At 40.9% G+C, this 17,723-nt stretch overlaps 1 protein-coding gene across 1 annotated transcript; it reads right to left on the bottom strand.

Annotated features, from left to right (window-relative positions):
* Positions 1–3,977: 3,977 nt before the first annotated feature.
* dlx6a (distal-less homeobox 6a) lies at positions 3,978–5,751 on the bottom strand. Its single transcript, XM_028598244.1, has 3 exons — positions 5,445–5,751; positions 4,622–4,815; positions 3,978–4,333 (listed from the first exon to the last, which is right to left on the bottom strand). The coding sequence occupies exons 1-3, from the start codon at positions 5,749–5,751 to the stop codon at positions 4,094–4,096; spliced, it is 741 nt and encodes a 246-aa protein (XP_028454045.1). The 3' UTR covers positions 3,978–4,093.
* Between the last annotated feature and the right edge of the window lie 11,972 nt (positions 5,752–17,723).

Below are 17,723 nucleotides of genomic sequence, written 5' to 3'. Positions count from 1 at the left end.
AACCCATAATAATTACACATAACTTCACTGAGTTTGTTTCTTGAACTGGATTGATAATAGCCTATTACTGTTGTCATTTCTGCAAAATATTATAGACTAATAGGGTGCCTGTAGAAGTCAGTGGCTCATTTCCTTGATCATACTCTTTTATACAACCTGGTTAATAGTGATGCTTTGTATCCTGATATTGTTATAATTCATATTTTCAAATTAACCCAAATTGTTCCAATAATCCCACGGTATTTTGCTGTGTATTTTCCCCTCATATTTAACATTCTGAAATCGTTGGGTTATTTATTATTATTATTATTATTATTATTATTATTATTATTATTATTATTATTATTATTATTATTATTATTATTATTATACTATTCGCTACTGCCTCTGATCACCATGCACCAGTATGATCACTTTTTATCATCATAACCTATTGTATTTAAGTGGAGAACCTGATTGAGCCTTTCAGTTGGTTCCAGTTCGTCTGTAAAGAAAATGCCCGCTTCTCGCAGCAGACAGTCTGCAGTCGCTCTCGCTTTGTGTCCCCTACAATTAGCCGCTTTGAATGGCAGAGAGGAGGCGAGGGGGGCGGCACGGAGATCTGAGACAATCCGCATTCCTGTGGGGGTAGACCGGCTCCAGAGCTCTGCCACTCCCGGCCGCAGCCCACCTTCCGGGTGAAATAAAAAAAGAAAAGGAAAATCCTTCACAATATCACCATGTTATTAGCAGGCAGTAATAGCATCGCCGCCGCTGCAAAACCCGCTAAACAAACCGTGTCAATATGGGAAACATTGGGGATTTGAAAATTGATCTAATTGTGCCCGGCCATATGCACAAATACGTGAGTTTTTTCAAAGGAACATGTTGCACAAAATCCTCCATTCTCCTCTCTCTCTCTCTCTCTCTCTCTCTCTCTCTCTCTCTCTCTCTCTCTCTCTCTCTCTCTCTCTCTCTCTCTCTCTCTCTCTCTCTCTCTCTCTCTCTCTCTCTCTCTCTCCCTCTCTCTCAAACACACTAAACAACACTGCATCTGACCCACACACTGACCCATGCATGGTACCATTTCCACCTGACACAGAATCCTCTTCCTCTTCCTGATTGCAGCCTATACTCCTATACTAAATACACACACACACACACACACACACACACACACACACGCAGGCGCAAACAGAAAATGCGCTTCTAAAACGGCACCGTTGTTTTCATCTTCATTTCTGCTGTAGGCTAAACGGTAGTCTCTTAATTACAATGCGAGCAGGTCACTGAGAAATTTGGATTTTTCACATTGCACGTGCAAGCTCTCAAGAACACTCAGGCGCGCACAACCTCGTGCACACATATGCTTTTATATCTCTCTCATACACACGTGCATACACGTACACTACTATCCCCCACTATCCATCTCTCTCTCTCTCTCTCTCTCACACACACACACACACACACACACACACACACACACACACACACACACACACACACACACACACACACACACACACACACACACACACACACACACACACACACACACACACACCCCCCACTATCAATATCTCTCTCTCTCTCTCACACACACACACACACACACACACACACACACACACGCTGGTGGTGCCATTATATCGAGAGCCCCCGTTTATTTCCCACCGAACATTTTCCACTCAGCTAGTTTCCCCCCGTTTTGCAAATCGAGTCTAAATAATGACAGTTAGCTTTACTGGACAGCTTCAACTGTAACACTCCACAATAATTATTCTCCAGGATTAGGGCCTCCATTATCATAATCTGGACATTGACAATTACCTATAATTTGCAAAGATGCGCTTGGTTCTTGATTGCAGAGGGCTTTTTTTTCAAGCTCGCCATCACTAAACAGTGACAGTAATAACAGCTAATTTTGCAGGCAATATATAAGAGCTTACCGGGGTGTGCAAACACTTTCCCACCTGGATTTGCTTATTCAACTACCAGCAGTAAAACCGTGCAGAGCTTTTTGGTTATCTATGTTAGAGAAGCGGAGAAAGGTAAGGATGGGTCTTATATTTTCTGTCCTGTGACTATACCTGATCTTAGAGGACACTCTTGGCTGAATATTACTCTTCATCTTAATCGTGTAGTTGGGACTGTGACAGAGAAATGGAAACATTTTGCATTTTCCTAAAACTCGGATTCCTTTTTTTATTTGTTGGAGAGAATATTTGGATTGTGGATGTGTTTATGAGAGGGTACAGATGAGGTGTAACGTGGTAATGTGTGAGATCTTGTCAGATGCTGTATGGAGCTTTTATATGAGAAGCCTGGTGTATAGTGCATCAGCTACTGCTGATAGAGCTCACAGAGCAAGAAGTGACACATACCTCTCTGCACTCCCCACCCCCATATCTGTCACAGTGCTGCACTTTACATCTATCTATTTATCTATCTATCTATCTATCTATCTATCTATCTATCTATCTATCTGTGTGTATCTATCTATCTGTGTGTATCTATCTGTGTGTGTGAATCTATCTATCTATCTATCTATCTATCTATCTATCTATCTATATATATATATAAACTCATCTGATATAGCTCATCAAAGCCTTTTCCCATTACTGTGCAAAACACGATGAAACGTGTCAGTTCTGTGTATTTTTGAGCTTTTGTTGATGTTTGCTCGACTGCTGCTTCGGGCTCCATGCAGCCTGCAGATCAGGGTGCACATGGCCAAGGAGCTGTTAGGCCCCAGTCTGGGGGCCCAGGTATAGGCTGAATGTGCGCCAGTGGGACATCCGCGACTTGACAGCTGCACGAAGCTTTTCAGCGTTGTAATTTCAAATAATATTCCGAGCGCTCACTCTTCTCAGCAATTTGTATGTGAATAACCGAATAATTTCCCCCTTTTGTTCCATCTGTGCTACCTCAAATCCAAATAAAGATGCCTTTTAGTATTAAAAGTGGTAGAAAATTACAGGTAATTATCTTTGACGGTAAAAACGCTGTAATCAGCAGGCTACATCAAAAATTACCCTAATTATGCCTGCATTTATGAGAATGGGGGGGAAAAAAAGCCTCACTTGGATAAAAACCCACAAATTGTCCCAAATATCTCCTTCATATTGAACGCCGCTGCAGCTGGCTGCTTTGTTCAACATCCATCCCGTGGAGCTTGGCATTTAACGGCCTGCATTAGGACGGAGAGAAGGGAGAAAACATTTTGTCAATACTTCTAATAATTGAGGGTGAAATGACAAGATAAGCTGGACCTGGAGCAAATGTTTTTCGAATGTAGGGAGCGGCGGGGCAGGGTAAGTTAATTTCCTCCGCTGTTGAGTGCATTTGATAAATCTATATACTGTGGCGTTCTTAATCAGCCATGCACTGTGCGCTTTGGATTTATTTAAAATGTTTACTCTGATGAAATGGGCTTTTCACTGAGCACTGTGTCATTACCTTATGTATCGTCTCTTAGAAGCTCGTACACACCAAGGGGACGGGAAATGGGCCTGTTATAATGTGATGTTGGCCCAATATGAAGCATTAAAAGGGCTACAATGCATTTATTAAATCATTCCACATCAGGCATCTGTTTTGAGTCACGGTTTACTCAATCTGACAAAACATAAAAAGTGTATGTACAGCTAAAATCGCAGATTATATTTACAGACAGACAATTTGCTTGGTTTTGCATGTTGGAGAAACAACCAAAAAATAGCAGTCAGGAGTCCACCGTGGCGAAAGGCTCTGGGCGCCACAACGCATGAAGAGTGTAAGCAGTCTTTGCCCAAAGTGGCTAAAATGTCACTGGTAATATTTGGTATATTGACGTTCAGATGTTGACATGAATGAAAGCATAACAATTATGCGAGCCCACTGAACAGTCATGTACGCTAAAAAAAAAAAAAAAAAAAGAGTTAGTTCCCTTGTTTGTGTCATCACACCGAGGCTTGGCTGCGTTTTTATCCTTCAGCAGAGGAGTAGCCGAGGGGGTTTTCTCCACTCCAGCATCCAGTCTCTGCGCTGACACAAATTGTAGGCTACGTTGGAAACTGCATGGCGGAGATCCGGGGGCCTCCAGACAGCTCACTGACCTTCTTGTCTCATCAGTCTATCTCTGCATTGAATCTTGATGTGGGGAGGAATACCAGTGAGAGTAGCCGGGCATATAGCTGTTGGCCGGCATGTTTACTCCTTTGGAAGAGGCCGAGACGTCCCATATTGGAGGGATGGTCGGGGAGCGCGGGGAGAGGGACATGGAGCCCGGCATAGGGTCGCTCTCGTGCGGGTTGCCGCCTTGCTTGAGCAGCTTCTTGAACTTTGACCTCTTATTCTGGAACCAAATCTTTACCTGTAGGAGAGAAGGGCGCGTGTAATTAGTGTAAGACGTGGATAATGTGGGTTAGTTTCTGCAAGTTTTCAGGTAGCCCATTACATTTAGTATTAAATAGAAATGTATAAAACAAAAATACACAACCAAAGAATATAGACCTAATAATAATAATAATAATAATAATAATAATAATAATAATAATAATAATAATAATAATAATAATATTGTAATCTTTATTATAATTCTATAAATGATGGTTTCCCGGAGTTAATGTAAAACCCAGACAGTGTAAAGTCCCCCTCATACCTGGGTTTGTGTCAGTCCTAGAGAGGCAGCCAGCTCGGCGCGCTCCGGTAAAGCGAGGTACTGTGTTTGCTGGAAACGGTGGTTCAGTGCTTGAAGCTGCAAACTGGAATAAATTGTCCGAGGTTTGCGAATCTTCTTGCCTTTCCCATTAAATCGAATTTCCCCGTTTTCAATCACCGTCGTTTTCTGCTGCTCTGCAACAAAAACAACCAATGTTAGTATTCAAAACCCACAGGAATGGCATATCTGCATTTTTGTGAATAGGAAAAATACAAACGCGTCCAAACAGCTGAGGGAAGGTGAATATAAATTCATAGGCGCCGAATGAAACCGTCTAAAAATTAAAAAATGCAGGCCGATAGACGTTGACATCTCACATTGCCTTTAAGCGCCGTGGCAGCCACAATCCTCATACGCTGTCATATTTAGAATATTGCTGGTAATGACATGTCAATTAAATGCTAATTACAACAGTCAAGGCGTGCGGGCTGCCTAATTTTCACGAGTAGTTGGTGAGGATTGCACGGTCGTGATGATCACACCCCGGGCATTAAAACGGGTTTTGTGGGAAGTGAGGGGAGAGCAAAACAGACTGGGAAGGCAATAGGCTGGATCTCGAAATATCCGGTGCCGTTTACGCACGAGTTTCTTCGATGTAATCGCCCACCGACGCTTGAAAGATCATTCGTCCGAATTTGGAGTGGCCGGTGACTTGTGTATGACACCACACTGGCAGGCAGAAAGGTTTGATCCCCAGTACTAAAAAAAAATGGACATGCCGCGGTGCATTTTCCACATGGCTGGTGAAAAGAAGGTCTCTTACCTGTGCCGTCTAACCTTGTCTGTCCTCCCGTGTTGTTGTGATAGGATGGCAGGTACGGGCTGTGGTGCGGATGGCTCACGTAGGGGTAGGGTAGCGACCTGTTGTAGGTGTTGGTCCCGGTGTACGCGGTGTTGTCGTGCTGGTGGTGAGCGTGTGAGCCGGAGTGGAGACAGTGCAGCGGGTAGTGGCCGCTGGCCATCGACGGGGAGCTCTGCTGTGAGTGCGACTGCTGCCCAAACTCCATGAAGGCAGACTTGGACGAGTCCTGAGCCTCCAGACCGTCAGCCATCGTAGTCATGGTCATCATCGAATTTTCTGCCTTGAGAGCACTCACCCCCCTCTCTCTCTCAAGACCAAATCGGGTTTCTCTCTCTCGCTGTGCTGTTGTCTCTCTCCCCTCTCCACCGCGAACAGATATTGTCCTATTAACACCCGTTTTTTTTCCAGAGGCGTCTTTATTTCCCCCCTTGTCGTGTGATATGCTCACTCAAAGTGGCGGAAGGTAGGCATAAGTTAAGGGAGAGATTTTAAGGTGGATTCTGTTAAAATTGAGCCCTTGCTTCCAGACTTGATGCAGACACTACAAGTAAAATGGTTTGTCTCCAAAGGGCAGCGCCTCCCGATTGGTCATCCAACCCAACGTCATCAGTGCTCTGCGCTTCACGGAGACTTGAGCTGGAGTTAACCCACCTTACCAGCTCCCACCACAACTATGGGGGAAATAATATATGGTGGGAAAGACGCATAATTCCTACAGACAAGCTTCACACAGTAAAACCAACTCTTTTGGAATTGCCGAGTCGATTTTGTTTTTTACCCAAACCCCCCAAATTACGCACGACGCGCAACATATAGCATGCACTTTGATTTAGCCTGATGAGCCAGCAGTCTATGTGCCTCTTTTTCTCAGCCTTTAACTCCTCCTCTCCTCTGGAATTTATAACTTATAAGCATCTAACAAGCATCCCATTTATTCTTTTAACAATATTAAAGTCCAAATTGATTTTCAAACCAAATACCAATACATTATTTACAAGATAGCCAGGAAAAAAACATCAATCTTCACAAGTTATCTATTGTTGTTTAGAAGGATAAGATATTTTGTATCAATTTTATTAACGATAAAAAAAACTATAGAATTATCTCATTTGTATTTAAAATACCTTTTTAAAGATTTTTTTTTTTTTTTTTTTTTTTTTTTTAAAGACACTATACTTTGGCTATGGTTATTAGTGATGGGATCGGTTTTATATCAAGGAAGCTTCTGAAACAGGTGGAATGGCCTTGGAAATAGGTGTTAAAAAAACCATACAACTCTTACTATTTTTTTAAATTTACAATTAAGAACTTTGAATTTTAAATAAGTGTAGTATTTGCTTTGATGTTGCCAAATGAGCAGCCCCCCTTTAAGCCCCCCCTCTGCTCTGAAAGTAATCTAACACATATTATAACTGTTCGTTTTCCCTGGGGCTACTGACCATATGATTAAAGATCTTCAGACAATTGAAAATGCGGTACATGTGACACATCAAATAACAATATGCCTGAGGTACAATAGGTTATTTTGCACATAGAAGGATGGATACCGTGATAAACTGACAGTGTCTTTTATCCCTGCTGTAATATGAGGCCCGATAGGGTCCTCAATATATGTAAATTATACAGTTTGCCTCTGAGGGCTGCGATGTTCGATTCTCATATAAGAATGAAATGCTATTTCCGCTTACATTAATGCAATAGGTAAGCTATTCAAATCATGTTTTGCAACACTTTAAGCGCAGTTTTTTTGCCGCAATGTAGCATATTCAGCGATTTCACCCAAAAAAAGGGCGATGAAAAATAATTATGGTTGCAATCAAACCTATTTGATTAGCGGCCACACTTTACTCAAATTGCAGCTATAAAATTAAGAACAATTCGCCTGTAATGATTATGGACTGGATCTATTTTGGGAGGGTGGAATAAAAGTGGATATAGCATAAATTATCCCCTAATTATCCTCTTATCAAAAATGGTTGTCTAAATGCAGCGTTTAGTTTCAATTTTCTCCTTTTCTGTAACAAGAACTTGGTACCTTGCTATTATCGTCAGCTACGGTTGTTATTTACTTTGTGGGATTTAAAAGTGCACAACCCAGCCGGATAATCATTATACAGCAGCGGACCAAGAGAAGAGCACAGAGGCAGGGATGTGAGCAGCAAGACATCCAGGCGGACTTCCTTTATGCTTCCAGTCTTAGATTCATTTCCATTTTATTTAAAAAGAAAATATAATAAAAATTAAAAATTAAAAATCAGGGTTCTTCTTTGTCGTCTGGAGGGCTGCAGGTAAGAGCTTCCTTTGAATGTTGACACTGATGAATGATTTGCATTACCTCTGATAATTCTGCCTTTTAGGCACACAGTAGTGCGGCCGTGCAGACCTCGCAGGAGTCAGCACACCTTGGTCACCCCTCAGTGATCTAACATAGAGGCCAATTCCCCTGCCCGTGTTCCACTTGGACACGCAGAAGAGAAACCAGATCCTATACCTTTTCTAATCGCCTTTGAGTGCTACTACAAAGACACGCATGCTTTGCACTGATGTTAGTTGCTTCCCCGCGGGCTGAAATCTCCGGGCTCGATTCAAATGAGACATATTCATTCTTCAGGGTTTTTGTTTTTGCAGCATCATCTGCGTGCCATTGCAGGATTATTAAGTTGAGGGATAACTGTGCGGGTAATGCCAAACTCTTGGTGTCCCGCAGGCGTGATGGGAGGCTTTTCTAGGCACACTGAGATTAAGTGAAGTGGTGAAAGGACGGATTTGTTTGAATAGAGAGAACATGACATACTCGACCTTGGTTCTTTTGAAATGTTTAAGATGTAGCCTATTGCGTGCATGCTGACAACCGTGTCTGATTGCAAAGCACAAGAAGAAACCTCCGGCCTATAGCCTACAGGATGTTATCAGAGGACGGAATTCATAAACCATCATTACGTTTTCGTTTAATAATAATAATCAATTGTGCGAAATCTTTTGAAATTTCGAGACATTATGCCCCTAACGCATGCTCCACCTGCTGTATCATGCCCCCTGTTGTAGCTACTCTGCCCTATTAGGAGTTCATAGCCTTATTCTGGAGAGAAATTATTTTATATTTCACTTCGTCAAAATGTCAATCCCAAAATGAACAGCGTTCAGCTGCAAATCTAGAAATCACTTTGTCCCTAAGTAGATGATTGACCTTCAGCACAATCAATGGCCGTGGTGGTTTAACAGAAGTGGTCTTTATTTTCATCTTTCTTATAAACGCTGATGAATGACTCTCTAAAATCACTCCAGGCCTGGGATTTCCCTGACATCCACTATCCGCGCCGGGACACATGAAAACAGAATATTTTACATTGCGTTTGTAGGTGTAACCTGGCGTTATTTTGGCACTGTCAGTTTAAATGTTATTAAGACGGGTTAGGTACCTTAACCTGAATTGGTCATATCAGAATACGCACTTAGGTAAGGTCCTTTACGCACATAGCCAATAACATGGTAGCTTTATGCTCAAATTGCCACTACAGCAGTTTAAAAATATGTAAAATGTGACTAGTTCCCTCTCTTCTCTCTCCTCCTCTCCCTGAATCCGTGTCACTGATTGTTTTTAACTCCGCACGTCTTTTCTTGTCTATCTGGGCACATGTGTTAATCATATGTGAGCGTTAACACGGAGTTCCAGCAAGACACAGGTCATAATTGTAGCGACAGGCTGGGCGTTTGTGGTCGGTCCCTGTAACAGCTATTGACTGGCTCGCATGGAAAGCCTCCTCCTTGGCTGCTCAGGGTCCGGGCGGTTTGGGGACGCAGAGGCTTGTCACTGCAGACAGAGACCGGGAGGCACATCCTTCTCCGCATCGCAAAGCCACTGGCGCTTCACAGACAGCAAGGCGTCGACGGCTTTCCATCTCTGCTGTGTGAATGGCGGGAAATGGCGAGGGGAAGCGCAGATGCATACACAGCCACACTGCTGTCAGTATAACATGGTTCATTGTTACTAGATTCAGAGGGAGCCCCCCCATTCACACGCACAAACACACACACATACATATAATGATAAGCCTTTAATGCTCCAGTAGAATTCATCCGTCCGTGCCATAATGGTGCTACGCCGCTTTTACGCACATAAATTGCGCACAGCGTTCTAATGCAAACCCACTTATGCAAAGCTTTGATGTGTTTTGTAAAAGCGTGTAACTACACCAAGAAAAATGAGTGCGGTTTTGTCATAAAGAAAACCACGCGCTCCCGGCCAGACGACTGTTTATAATAAGTTTTGCATCATAAATTAGGATTGCATTATCTCTCCAGTAAATAGCAAAATTGGCATATGCATGGCCCCAGGTGCAGGCGAGGGCCTTCAGATGGACCCAGCGTAGCGTGTTGGTAGTGGACTTAAATGACCACAAATAAGCAAAGGCCTGCACCACTGAGTCTTCACAGCCTCTCATAGACTAATGGATTTAATTTGGCTCGACTGAAACTGCACTGGTCCCACTCAGGGCCCGAGTCCTAATTAAGACTGCTTGTTTCTCTTGTCGCCTTCTCTCGCTGCATGTTTTGGTCCAGCTGAGTGATTGCATCGCTCGGTTTCCTGCAGCAGTCGTATTGGTTTTTATATGCTGTCATTTGTTTCTGAAATAATGAAAAGAAACGTTGGGCAATAAACCTGAAATTCAGTCATTTGGTGAAGTGTGACAATAGATGATCCTGATCAGCAAAAGGCTATGGAAATGGAAACAATGGCTTTAAATGTATAGCCATATTATCAATATTATTAAGACAGTAAACAGAGAAATAGCTAAGGAGAAAGATAATAGGGTTTTAACATACACTTGTTGGCAGTTTTAAGCCCAGAATATCTATATGGCCTACTAATATATATTTGTGTCCGTTTAGGCTCAATGTTGCTGGTTAATATAAGACCTGGTGAACACGCCTAACTCTATGATCCTGTGTACCAAGTCAATAACAAAGAAGCTATATCCAAAAAGTTGATCTGGATTTTATGTTTGTGACAAATAAGACTATAGAGCCGGGGCATGCATTGGTCCCCCTTTTTCTCTCTCTCGACTTAATACGCGACATTATTAGGTCTGACAGCACAGTGGTCGGTCTTGAAGGAGAGGATTTGGTCGATAGATGACAGACAGGAAGGCCAGCAATCATGTGCTCTTTTTTTTATCAGAATGTACTGTTCGATGCCGTTTATCCCTGATGATAGAAAATTGCTCTGTTGCCAGGACGCTGCCGCCGAAATAGGGAGCAGGAGCAACATTTCCATTTTCCTGTTTGAAAGCCATTGAAATGAATTAGTAGAAATGAAAAAAAAGAGGGAAAATGAAAAAAGAATCCACTGGTAAACAAAGGAGAGCAAACAAAGATACCATTTTCTTTTGCCGAGAATCCACCCTCCTCATTTCCCCCGTTGTTTTTTTTTTTTCCTCCTTCCTGCAGCAGAGTGAGGGTTTTTACTTCAACAGTTGCAAATCACATGCTTGGCTTCTAATGTAGTCCCTGGCCCGAGCCTACTTCAAAGACAATAATTTATTTCCCAACCTCCTGGAATAATTAGAGCGCCTTTTCATCTGTCGTGACCGAGAGAAAAAAAGAGAGAAAGAGAGAAAGAGAAAGAGAGAGAGAGAGAGAGAGAGAGAGAGAGAGAGAGAGAGAGAGAGAGGGAGAAATTAAGAAAGAATACTTGACGACGAGGAGAATTAAACAAACTCCTGAAATGTTTAATCATTAGGCAGAAATAAATAGTAACCTGTCACAGTGGGGTAAAAAATTAATATTAAAGAACGAAATCTGGGTTCATCCGAATTTAGAAAGCGTTTGGACTTCATCACATATAGCTAAACATTATGTAAAATATACTAGTCGGCAATTATTGCAAGCTCTTTGCTTTTAATATTTGTGTTTCTCAAGCATTTTGCGTCGAAACATTATTATGATTAGTGGGCTATTATTCTTGGTGTTTATGTTGCTGCTGTTATCGTCACAATCCCCAGTTCGTTTCAAGTGTTTAAATATTGTATTTGGCATTATGCTGTAGACACTGTTGTATTAAAAATAAGAAAAGGCATTTACATTTAAAAAAATAAAATAAAATAAATGAATATAGTAGAAATCTATTAAACAAGCATAATGTCAGGATGGAGGATATTTTAGGGTCTCTTATAGGGATTTTTCGTTAAGGTAATCTGATGGTGGATTATTTATCAGTGACGCAGACAGATCCTGTGGCTAGACCATCATCAGTACACAGGAGAGGGGCTACTGTCTGTGCCCGAGCAGGCAGGTGGTTAAAAACCTCCACACAGTACTCTGAGCGCGCCTCCAGTGCGCGCCACACGCTGCATGGAGCCTGATAGATGGAGAAAAAACCCCAGAAGCACTGGATTAAAGTGAGCCCTTAAAAAAAAAAGCATTTAGGCCTATTTAATTGCGCAAAGATACTAAATGTCCCACCTGTATCAGTCCGGCTGGTATAATGGGATAGAAACTGTCTGGATTCTTAATGCGGTGTGGTAGCAACCTATAATCTCAAATACAAATGCGACGGATAAAATGAAGTGTTTACTAAATAAGAAATAATTGAAACTCAGAACACAGTTCTTCGTGTCACACTACACGTATGATATTAAAGACCTAAATAAATAAATTGAGTTATATGCTTTGTAAGGCCTGCATGGACTGATGTGAGCACATTTTTTATGGGATAAGGCTGCATAAACATGTCAATATAATCTTTATAATAATAAAGTTAATAATGACAGTGAGACTTAGAATTTGGTGCATATGGTACATCATATTTGCATATGATGGATAAATAAAGCCACTATATTGACCAATTCAAATAGTACCTGCGTTAATCATGCAAATGCAACCAGATGCACATCATAAAAGAGGAATAAACACTGAGAAAGGGTACTAAACTCTCCATGGACTGCTTTGAAATGGCACTAGAGAAAATATAGACTGCTATTGAGCTTATACAGGATTAACTGCTATGAAGGCCTGTGTGTGAAAATACTGAAAAATCCTGTTGGTGGGAATATTTTGTAGATGCGTGTCTCACAAGAAGACACCCACACATCCTCAATGCACACAACATTAATAAAGTTGTGTGTGTGTGTGTGTGCCCCCCCCAAAAGTCCTCCTGGCTCTCATGCAGGAATGAATGCATCACTGGAGGAAGTGCTGCACACAATAGCCAACACTGACTGCAAAATAAAAGAGCTTGAAATTTAAGAGCACGATGTGAAGTGAAGTGGAAAACAAAGTGAAGAGAAAGGGAGTCACACCTGGTGAAATGTGGTGGTGGTGGGGAGATGCTGCTCGGGTTCTCGTGAGCTGTGAGTTGTAGGAGTTTGTCAGGTGATAGCTGTGGACCTTTGTCTGCTGCACCTTAAGACACTCCTACCTGAAACTGCATTTCAGATCAGGCTCGGTTTTGGTTTGGTCTTGTGCTTTGCCCTCTTAAGTCATCGTCTCGCTCACAGAAAGTTGGAATAACAGAGTAAATGTTGTGTGGTATTTGTGCAAACCCTACATTTTTACCAAGAGTAGGCCTGTAATTGAAAGTTCAGATTCTGAGTTCAGTTTTGCATTGAAGAAAAGAGAAAATAAGGAAATGTTCCTCTTTCCGCTGAATGTCTGAAACTGAATATGAATATTTGTCTAGTTAGTAAAAGTGCTAAGACCTATCAAATGTTCTGTTTCAAAGGAAAGGCTCAGATCACATAGTAAAAAGGTTTTCTTTGTTCCAATTGAATTCTACCCTGCAAAATAATATAAAAGCTGATCCATTGTTGCTTTTATAAAGACTCCGATTAGTAAACATATGTTTAACATATTTACTCAAAAACAATCATTTTCTCACATCTCTCATAATCACCATTAATTTCTTACTATTATTATTATTATTATTATTATTATTAGATGGCTCTTGTTGTTTATTTTGGCGCTTTTGTTATTGTTGCTGCTGCTGCTATTATCATAATCATCATCATTCATCACATCTCCAGTTCATTTTAAAGTGTTAAAATCTTGCATTTGTTATCATACTGCAGCTAAATATTAAAGAATTCCCATAATAACACCAATATATAGAACAGGAAAAATAGGAATATTAGAAATATAGAATAATTATTACAGCATTATAATTGTATGTTTAAAAAAAAAAAAGAAAAAGCATAATGTCAAAATGCACTCATCGCTGACTACACAGACACATTGAAATGCCTTTAATATTGGTACAAGATTATATAAGCTTAAAAGTACCAATACAAAATAAATTGTCTGTTGGGGTGCACATATAATGCAGAGGAAGGCCATTCACATTACTTTTGTTTTTAATCAAAGTCTGTTTCACAGCTAAAAACTGATAATAAATAAAGTGATTATTATTTAAAATGTTCAGAAGAACCTCTTTAGCATTTTTGTTTAAATGAATCCAAAAATTTGACAAAATCTCAATTCAATGGCCTCTTAGTTTTTGTGACGTGCATAAAAAAATGTTTCATTTTTGAAATTATTAAGGTTTATGACTCAAACCAGGACCATATTAACATCACTTGAGCCTTGATAATTAAAATATTAGCTTCCTCACAGAATCCTATAAACTGCTGTGAAACACTTGTCAGCCGGACAGTCCAGGGTCCTCTTAGTTAACAAAATCACAGATCACAGATCAGAGTAATGATTTGGCCAGCAGGCCAGCCTCATAATATCATAGTTATTAATTTGTTGGCTGGAAAGCTCTTAGAGCCTTTATTTTCATTTGCTATGAACTGACAGATTCGAGTGGAGGGATTTTTAGGACTTAGTCCATTTTGGTGAAGTGAAGGTAGCCAATTATTGTCATCATTGCCCTTGAAAAGGCATTACGCCTCACCTGAGGGCTCACTCAATCAAAGAGACTGAAGGGGCGATTAACAGATGACTTCTGACCTTAATCCATCGCAAAATCACCCAAAAGAGCCAGACAGCAATCAACATTTCTCCTTCAGTTTCATGTTGCAAACTTTCTTATTGTTGACATCTAACCTTGGGCATCAGAATGGCAGTTCTGGGTTTGGGACCTTGAATGTTGTCTTCAGTCAGCATTGTTTGAAAATGGTTTGGCCACATTCATTCTAAGTTTGTTCAACTTTTAATATTTTTGAGTCCATCAAACAGAGCTGTTGCAGTTTGTGAATCTCTTTAATTTTTATGAAAAATGTGTCAACAAAAATGTAGCCTACTTTAAGTCCCTCCATTTAGCATGTATTAGCCATACATAAACATTTAATAAATGGTTAATAACACACTATAATGTAGTTGTTAGCAGATGTGTAAATGAATGTACAGTATGTGTCTGAAATTATAACTTCTCCTATGAAGACATAGTTTATTACAAATGTGTTTTACTATGTTATTCACTTATTCTGCTTACAACACCATTACAGTGTTATAAACCATTTCCTAAATGTGTATGTATTGTGTACAGATATGATATGGTATATATGGGGGACTTCATTTAAATTGTTACCCTTTAAGGTAAAATCAGATTATTTCAAAATGAGCTTAATCAAAGAAAATTACTTAAAACTTAAATAGACACAATATGGTGTCTACAGAGAGTTTAAAATCAAACCATTAAAATGTTTCAAGAAAAACAAAATAATCAAGAAGTAACCATCTTTGCATCATTATACCTGATACTACTGTATGGTCCTGCACTTTGATTTCAATTGAAACACGTGCTTTCTCTGGTGTACTGCAGGCCTGGCATTAGCAGCTTCTTCACCTGGGGAAAGATGAGCACGAGTCAGGCATCATGTCCTGGCGGCAGACCTTTTCACTCATTCTTTCCCACCTGAGTAATTCAAATGAGCACTAAGCGACTGAATATACTGCGCAATGTTTTTTAATTTCAACTATCAGCAAAAGGTGAAATCGATTTTTTAAGGAAATGCTTATGAATAACTTTTTTTTCTCTCTTTGTCTCTGCCCTGTTTTCCCCTCTCCAATATCTCTCCCTGGCTTTTCCATCACGCCCACCTTCCTCTCATGTTCCCCCCATGCATGTCCAGCCACTGGTCTCCATCTCTCCTCCATCCTGTCCCCTTCTCTTCTCTCCTCTCCATATTCCTCTTCATACCCACTCTACTACTCTCTTCCTCTCGCCTCAACCTCGCTCCCTCTCCCTAACCCCACACCCCTCTCCCCCCTTTCCTTCACTCACCCCCCCCAATAGGTACGCCTCCATCCCCTCTTGGCAGCTCCATCTACTCCTCGCCTCCCCCGTCTCTCCTCCCTCTCCCTGGTTGGTTTCCACAGCTGTGGTGAGTGAGGGGCAGATGACCGGAGAATTGGCCCCTGGGAGAGCGCTGAGCCATCCTGGTGCTATTAGGCTCGTGGCTAATAATAGGTGTTTCAGACCAGGGGAAGATCAATCAGGGGGAATCATGGGGAATGTTCAGAGCAGCGCTTTTTACACATCGGCCCAGATGGATGAAATTACACTTGTCAGTTTTTAGTTGCATTACTCCCAAATTGGTTGTCTACTCTTTTTTTTCTTCTCTCTCTCTCTCTCTCTCTCTCTCTCTCTCTCTCTCTCTCTCCCTCCCTCCCTCTCTCTCCTCTCTGTTCTCTCCTTTCTCTCTCTTTGCCCTCATTCATGTGTCAGTGGCCTGCTAAAGGGATTCAATGGTGAAATCCCTGTCATTTTTGTCTTTTCCCTGTTTAGCCCTCAGCCAGCAACTCTGTTTCCTGCATATGCACTTCACAGAAGAAATCAGTTTAAGATCTGGTCTTATGGCTTGGACAATTTCCATGTTAAAGGCAACCATGCAACTGACATTCTGTATGTGCTCTGCCTGTAATGTGTAATATAACAATTTGAATGATTCTCAAACACACATGAAAAGATTAGCCGATGAACAGAAAATGAAACTATTTTAATAGATTATTTCACAGATTTTTCAAGGCAAAATGCCAGTTTTCACAAGACGAGCATGTGCTGCTTTTGTCCGTTTTTTTTTATATCATATTAAGTTGAATATTTTGCTGGTTTTAGACTGTTGGTCAGACAAAACAAATTTGAAGGTGTGACTTTAGGCTTTGGGAAACTGTGATGCACATCCATTCACTATTTCTTTGACATTTCATAGACTGAAGTCCTTGTTTAGAGTGTGAAATAAAGGCTTAGAATTATATGTATATTATATAATGCATTTCTAATGTTAAGTTGATTCACAGAAAGTTGTTGATGAATTGATAAATGTGGAAAAAGTACAATGATTGTAATGTAATCAAATCTGTCGGGTGCAAATGAAACCTTTAGGTTGTCTCTCACTGTTTGAAACGGAATAAAATTCACCACACAAAACGCCCTCTCTTTGGTATTTTATTATTTTAAACATATCGATTTGTACAAATGACAGCCTACTATTTAACTTGTTGCAGATATCTTTGAAGGAAGCGCCTAAACAAAGATTTTCAGGAGGATGAAGAAAACAATGAAATTATGATGCAGGAGGTTTACATTCGGTAGAAATCAAGGCTTTGAGGAGTAGGCCTACAATGCTTCTGTACTATTTCCACCCTAATACTTCTCTTGTGATTGACTGATTTAGACTCAAAAATTGGAAAAAGCTTCACCAGCAAGGCAGCGCAGAATATGATGGCAGAGGCAGAATCATGGTAATAGAATGACCTGAGCAGGGAGACAACAAGCTCAGGAAGGTGAAAGGGGGTTTCTGCCTGGCAGTGCATGCAAGCCATACAGCATATCATTTAAAACCCCTTAAGCTCCTGATGTGTTACATGATAACTAGCCCAGCGTGTCAGTCACAAAGGTGACTACAGAGGCTGAGAGGGAACATTTTGAGACAGCCACACAGCTATTTGTGTCAATGATTTCCACTTCTGACTAGGTGTTGACAGACTAAAATGTTTAGTGTTGAGAATGCTTTCCTTGAAACTTGTCGTCACATTAGAAATTTCCCCTTGATGTGGCTACCAGCTAAAGCATCTGGCTCAAATGGGGGGTATGGTATTGATATATTAAAGTGCTTGCTTGTGTTACTCCTGTGTAAGACAAGTGACTACTACACCCTGCCATGATAACACAAGCATGACAATCACACCAGAAGATTGGCTGTGTGCTAAAGTAGCTGCTCTGAATAGCTCACTAGGGAGACATCCCCCCCCCCCCCCACCCCACTGGAAATCAATACAACCCCCAGATGTTGGGGTCTC

The sequence above is a fragment of the Perca flavescens genome, chromosome 14 (genome assembly GCF_004354835.1).
Source record: "Perca flavescens isolate YP-PL-M2 chromosome 14, PFLA_1.0, whole genome shotgun sequence".
NCBI classification, from domain to species: Eukaryota; Metazoa; Chordata; class Actinopteri; order Perciformes; family Percidae; genus Perca; species Perca flavescens.
Note: the sequence above shows the minus strand (reverse complement) of the source record. Positions and strands in the feature narration are given on the sequence as shown.

Coding starts and splice junctions, on each gene's coding strand:
- dlx6a (XM_028598244.1), bottom strand. CDS start 5,751: ATGATGACCATGACTACGATGGCTGACGGTCTGGAGGCTCAGGACTCG. Junction 4,816..5,444: donor GACAAGGTTAGACGGCACAG/GTAAGAGACCTT, acceptor TTTTTGTTGCAG/AGCAGCAGAAAACGACGGTG. Junction 4,334..4,621: donor TAGGACTGACACAAACCCAG/GTATGAGGGGGA, acceptor TCTCTCCTACAG/GTAAAGATTTGGTTCCAGAA.